This window comes from Aquarana catesbeiana, linkage group LG02, assembly GCF_042186555.1.
Source record: "Aquarana catesbeiana isolate 2022-GZ linkage group LG02, ASM4218655v1, whole genome shotgun sequence".
Lineage (NCBI taxonomy): Eukaryota > Metazoa > Chordata > Amphibia > Anura > Ranidae > Aquarana > Aquarana catesbeiana.
In genome coordinates, this window is record NC_133325.1 from 174,512,406 (window position 1) to 174,519,212 (window position 6,807).

Below are 6,807 nucleotides of genomic sequence, written 5' to 3' on the forward strand. Positions count from 1 at the left end.
TTTTAGCGGCGCTATTCAGCCGCTAGCAGAGCGCATTTAACCCCCCCACTAGCAGCCGAATAAAGAGTTAAATGTACCCTTGTATCACTGCTGCCGAAGCGCTTTGCAGGTGCTTTGGCAGCAGTGCCATTCATTTCAATGGGCAGGAGCGGTGGAGGAGCGGTGTATACCGCTCCTCCACCACCCCAAAGATGCTGCTTGGAGGACTTTTTTAACGTCCTGCCAGCGCAATGCCCCAGTGTGAAAGCACTCGGGCTTTCACACTGGGACTGCAGGGGAGGCGTTTTTCAGGCACTTTACAGGAGCTATTTTTAGCCCAAAAGTGCCTAAAAAACGCCTCAGTGTGAAATGATTCTAAGAGTAGGCTCATCCAGAGAAGCAGATACACCTTGGCAAAAATTAGTGGCTTTTACATACATTTGCACAAACAGGTGACTAAGAAATCTGTGGACTTTTTTATGTAGCATTACAGAAAAATGTAGTATTACAGAAAAGAATTACATAAATGGTGATCCTGTTTTTTGACATAACATAGCTTTAACTCCATATATGACCCACTAATGGCTAACTTTAAAATAAAACAAATCAAAATGTGGGTTATTCATTGCAGTACACAACGCCTTTAATTGCCTTTAACGCCTTTAATTGTCCCTCCTTCAAAAAATAGTAGACCCCCAAGGGTGCTATCTGTTACTGGTTTGCAACATCGACCAGACAACCTATACTTTGGTCAACGCGTACGTTCCTAACACTAAGCAACTGAAGTTCTGCAAAAGTTTCCTCTGCCTACTATCTACACATAAAAAAGGCCATCTCATCATCAGGGGTTATTTCAACACAGTAGGTAACCCCTACATCGACACTTCTTCAAGGAAACGCCTGCCCCATCAGTCTTTGAAAGTGTTCCTTTGTCAAAATGACCTATATGACTTATGGCGCTGCCAACATGGATCGTAACAGGACTTTACCTATTGCTCATCATCATAATCCTCTTACTCAGGAATAGACCTATTTATAACAGAAAAATGCGCTCTCCAGAATGTCCACTCTTCCACCATAGGGTGCATCACATGGTCTGACCACCCCCCTATCCTTTTAGAAATTGGCCTTCCCAAGATACATCCTCGGAACCTGTGGCGACTTAACTCTTCTCTCCTGGCTGACCCTGTCATTTGTCGTCAGCTAAGCCAGGCCAACCAACAGTTTTTTGAGCCGAATGATACTCCGGACACAGACTCTTTTATACCATGGCATCCTTATTAAAATACATGCTTATGCCAAACGCCAGAGGACCAAGCAAACTGATGAGGTCTTCTACAAGACAGAAAGAAGACTTACACAAACTAAGCCCCCCCAACAACAAACCAAAACTAAAATTGCTCGCTGCTCCATCCAACCACTGAAACCTTACTCAAAAATCCTCAAAACATAGCTTACGCATTTATTATTCATCATTGTACAATCTAGCAACTTACCTTGCCGCACCACAACCCACTACTGCAGCAATAGAATCTTTTTAAATTCAAGTAAGCTCCCTTCTCTCTCTCCCATGCAACATGAAAAATTTTCACTATCCTTTAAGCCTTCAGAGATTGCGGATGCAATTAAGTCCCTTCCCATCCATAAGTCACCAGGTACACAGATGGTTACACCAATGAATACTTCAAACAACTATCAGACCTATTATCACCATGCTTAGCCACTCTCTTCAGTTTTGCCTCGTCCTCTGGCTCCTTTCCCTCTGAAATGTTGCAGTCCATTGTTACCACTTTTCCTAAACCAGGTAAAGACCCTTTGTCTCCAGTCAGCTATAGACACTATATCTTTACTGAACACGGATATAAAACTTTTTGCTAAGGTCATTTCATGTAGACTATTGCCTCTGATGTCCACCCTGGCCAAGTACGGTTTATCCCAGGGTGACAAGTCCCTGACGCAACAAGACGTCTAATCAACCTTGTCCATCATTGCAATACTCATAAAACGCCTTCTCTGCTCCTCTCATTGGATGAAGAGAAGGTGTTTGACCGAGTTCATTGGAGTTTTATTAAAGCAGTCTTGTATAAATTTGGTATCCAAGAATGGTTTCACTCTGCAATGCTCTCTCTCTACTCCAATCCAGGAGCAAGAGTCCTGACCTTGGGTACCCTTTCAGTTACATTTAACATCACAAATGGTACCAGACAAGGATGGCCACTATCCTGTTGATATTTGCCCTAATGATGGAACCCCTTGCGACCAAAATTCAATCCAACCCTTATATATAAGGAATCCCTTTCCATGATGAGGAGTATAAACTCAGTCTATTTGCAGACAATGTAACCCTTATGGTCACAAACCCGCTGCAGTTCACTTCAGTCCATACAAGCAACACTAGATTACTTTAGTGCATATCCTATTATAAACTCAATGCCACAAGATCCTTACTACTAGGTCTACATTTATCCCCAACTGTTATAACACAAATCAAATCAACCTTCCCCTTCTCTTGGGCTAAAAAGAAAAAGGAGCGGCTGGACTTCCACACATCTGATCCTATTATTATGTGACATTATTAGACCAAATATATTATTGGTGGCATCCCACTGATCAAAAAACTTGGTCGATTATGATGACCTCCCATTATTGCCCATCTGAACTCAGGAACGCTCCTGGCCCTTAGTGCTGGACTCCCCTCCTTATCATCTCTACTACACCCTACTCACATGGTCTCATTTAGAAAAAGGGGTTTCCTGCATATTACTCAACTACTCACCCCTTGCACAAACTATCACTACCCCTTGAATCCCTGTACCAATGCACCCCTGATCTCAATCTACACAACTGGCGGACTCATACAATCGCTCAACTTCATTACCTTTACCTTGACCAAAAAATTAAACCCCTAAACCCCCTGTACATGACTAAACTAAAAATTACTGCCCACAGAAGCGTTCACACCAGAATCTCCCACTTCCTTCATTCCGCCATATTGCTTGTGACCTTCCTACCTTCTTGTGCTTTTCAATTTTTCTCCAAGTCCCAGTACCCCAAAAAAGGGTATCTCTCTCTTCTACTCCATCCTGAAGGATGACTGAGCATACTCTCAGATTACACCACTCCAGAAATGGGAGCTGGAGCTGAGTGAAACCTTCTTGGCACCAATGTGGCAAAAAGCGTTCAAAGCTACTAACAGGGCCTCTCAATTTTCCAACCATTGGGAACTTTACTTAAAGACATTACATAGTTGGTACCTCACGCCTTTCAAACTTGCACATATATATCCTAACTGCTCTTCCACATGTTGGAGACAATGTGGTGACAAAGGCATTCTACCCAACATCTTATGGTATTGTTAGTCTCTAAGATCTTATTTGTTCTCATGTCTGACATAGCAGACCAACAGGTAGATCCTAACCCTACCCTTGCATTACTGCATATTGGGATAGAGACCTTTCCACATATATTTAGGTCTATATTGGCCATGTATTGCTGGCAGCTAAGCTCATATTGTCAGATTATGGCGTACCACTACCCCACCTAATATTGCTAACACGATTTTAGACCTAAACCTCCAATGTGTCATGGAGAGACTGCTAGCCCAAAAAAGTCCCCGTGGCTTTTCCATCCCAAATGTACTGTAAATTGATGCTGATTGCCTGTCCTCTCAGCTACATTGCTCCCTTTTGATTCTCAGTGACTTCCTTATACACGGGCTTCCATTCCAGTCCACCCAATGTTCCCTCTCCCTTCCTATCCCCTCCCCCCCCTTCCTTCATCCCCCTCTATGCCTCTACTTCCCCTTACCCCCTTGGTTGAAGTTTTACCATAGTGGTTCTCAATTGTTTCCAAATAAGATTTATGTTAGTTACTGTGTGCCATGATGAGACTTTGTCTTTGCAAAATGTGTTACAATGTCACACTGTGTCATCAATGAGACCATGACCATTCACTCTATGTATGGCTTATATCCTGTGAAACCTCTAATAAAGATATATTTAACATAGAATAAAACAAAACATTATCAGTAGACCTACCATCTAAGTAGCACAGGCTTTTCGGTGTTATGTTTCCAGCTTGATTCAATGGTATCAATTCCATTTTTACTGGCAGGGGCTATAAAGACATTAGCCAAGTGGCCCACCTCCTTACACAACTTGATTCCAAGTCAGGAAAACTGCATGACTATGCCAGACAATGAATTTGCATCACATCTCGTAGAATGTGTTCAAAGACAGACTGAATAAAAATGCATTGAAACTTGATAAGCTGATCTAACAATACAATTACCAATAACAAGGCAAGCCATAAAGTCATGATTAAATATTAAATATACCAAAACTGACACAAAGTAAGACTATACTCAATGAATGAACAACCATATACATCTTTACACTTTGCTAACTTACTTGCCTTGCTTTGGATGCCCTCTTCAAGTCGTCTGATCTGCCAGCCCTTTCCGCCATGTAGGGGAATATTTTGTATAATATAGGCAATATCCCCCGAAGCCTGCAGTAAAAACTGTCAGAGTTTAAATCGCTTGATGATGCAGCTGATATGAAAGTGAATTCTTTAGTATTTCCTTGTCCTTGTCTACAACTGAGCCTCTTGCATAGTGTATGGCCTCAGCTATTCCTGCCTCGATCTCTTTGTTGTCTGCTTATAGCTGCATCTATCTATCTGCCTGTCTCAGGTCCCTCTGCCTCTGTATCTGGCTCACTTGCTGATTTTCTCTGGGTTCCCCCTTGCCTGAGCTCTCGCTGCTGTTTTCCACCCACATACACATTGCAATAAGACTCTTTCTCTGTATGTCAGAGTCTGTGTAGGTGGACTGGGGGAAGGGCCCTGAATCAAAAGCATCTATCTTAGCAATGCAGAATGAAAAACTGACCATCCTATATTCATTTATGTATTATGATGAACAAGACATGATAGGTTTGTCTGTATCTGCCAGATTCCTGCCTTAACCTGGATACACACTATACAAATTTCTGTAGATTTTTTCCTTTAGATTTACCCAAGCCATATAATATAAGGTCAAACCTTAAGATTTTCAATTTGTATGCAATCAGGAAGGCTCTTGCACTACATGGTTTTGGTAAATCTAAAGGAAATCAGACAACAAAAGTTGTATAGTGTGTATGGGGTCTAAGTCACAAGAACCAATATTAAGCCTATGTACTGTTGTTTTTTCTATAATTCCAGCATTTAACAAAATTGGGCATCAAATAGAGGGATAGATATAGCATAGGTGTCCAATTCTATGAGCGAAGCTACATAGTGCTTATTACTACAATTTAGCTTACAGTATTCATTGCAAGAGAGCTTTATCTGCTCAAGCTGCTGTCATTGTTTTCTTATATTGTATAGTAATATATATTTTAAATGTAATGTAGTGTATTCTTACTGGAAAAAGGGCTACTGAATCACACAAAACACCCCAGGTACAGGTAATTATAATTTTAAAGTGGTAGTGAACTCGTTTTGATTATTTTAACCTATAGGTAAGCTTATAATAAGAGAGAAAAAAGGGATATGAGAATTGGAAATGTATAAGGCACTGCCAACATCCTTGTATGAATAGAATATGAAGAAATATGCAACCGGTACATAAAAAGGTCGCCCCTTAGGACTTTTTAGGCAGAAAAATATAGAAAGTAACAATATGTAGAAAATACACAAAATACAGTAATAATAAAATTTTTATATAGTAATGTAAGAAAATGCCAACACCTACACTTTACACAGTGTTCTATATCAAGACTAGTGATACTTACATAGATAACATTCATTATAAATCATAACAGGGTAAAAACAATGATGGAGGGAATACAGACTGGCTGACAAGTCCACAAAAATAGAGGTTGGGCAGTCATGGATCTAGGGTCAATCACTGCAGCGCATCCACAAGAGACGCCTGATTGAAAGCTTAACAGCCAAGATGTACTGTATAAGAAAATCATAGATAGAGGATATATTGAATTAGTCCTACATGTAACATGAGGCAGCATAGAGATAAGGGAATATGTATCCCTAGTTTGCCTATTTAAGTTAAAGTATTTACCTTTGACTGTGTATATTCGAGACGCAGACCTTCGGGCGGCAGTCCATTGACTGACAAGTGTCAGATGAGTGTCTGCATCTTAAGTACTATACCTGATATGGAATCAGCCAATCAGTTTAGCTTCAGGCTGTGTATGCTTGTCCCGTTTAGCCATCTGTATGTGTAACAGCTGGTTACAGAGCTCAGAAGTGCCTCCCAGACCCGGAGGTGCGCGACGTATCCACGTACAGAAGGGCATGATGACGTCAGCGTTGCCGCGTCACTGGCTGGCAGGAAGTCCCCATCTATCTGGCAGGTTGACAGTGGGGACACATAGAAGCTCCTCCCCATGCACACGGCTTGGGCGGATACCAGGAAGATACTGTGGTCCCCCAGTCATGTGCGGGTGGAGCCTACCCGCCGGGTGTCGGATGGCTCGTATGGTCCACACTGCACCGCCTAGTGGACAAACATTAGTTTTACAGCCAGCATTTTGTACAACTTACATATACAAAGACAAAACACTTTATACAATGTAATAACAGACTGGAGTCGGGGCAAAAGGTGAGACCACACGCAAGGAGAGCCATCTCATGTTGGCTGTGTGGTTGTGAAAACAAATTAATCACGTTTAATGTGGTTTGAGTCTTGTGAATTTTGGACGGATGTGTTTGTAATTTTTTCTGATGGGTTTGTACACGACCCCTCATTTGGTCTAAAAAAGTCCCTGGGGGTAGAGATTGTGATAATGATGTAGTTAATATGTTAGATGATATATTCAAAGA

At 41.4% G+C, this 6,807-nt stretch overlaps 1 protein-coding gene across 2 annotated transcripts in view; it reads right to left on the minus strand.

The window, feature by feature from the left end:
- Positions 1-4,816, minus strand: part of NAB2 (NGFI-A binding protein 2) — a 122,744-nt gene extending 117,928 nt beyond the window's left edge. The window contains exon 1 of one of the 2 annotated variants that reach the window (XM_073613833.1): positions 4,389-4,816. In XM_073613833.1, the coding sequence (XP_073469934.1) occupies positions 4,389-4,445 (57 nt within the window). In that variant the 5' untranslated portion in view covers positions 4,446-4,816. The remainder of the gene's footprint in view (positions 1-4,388) is intronic. The other variant, XM_073613832.1, reaches the window with a different exon arrangement.
- Between the last annotated feature and the right edge of the window lie 1,991 nt (positions 4,817-6,807).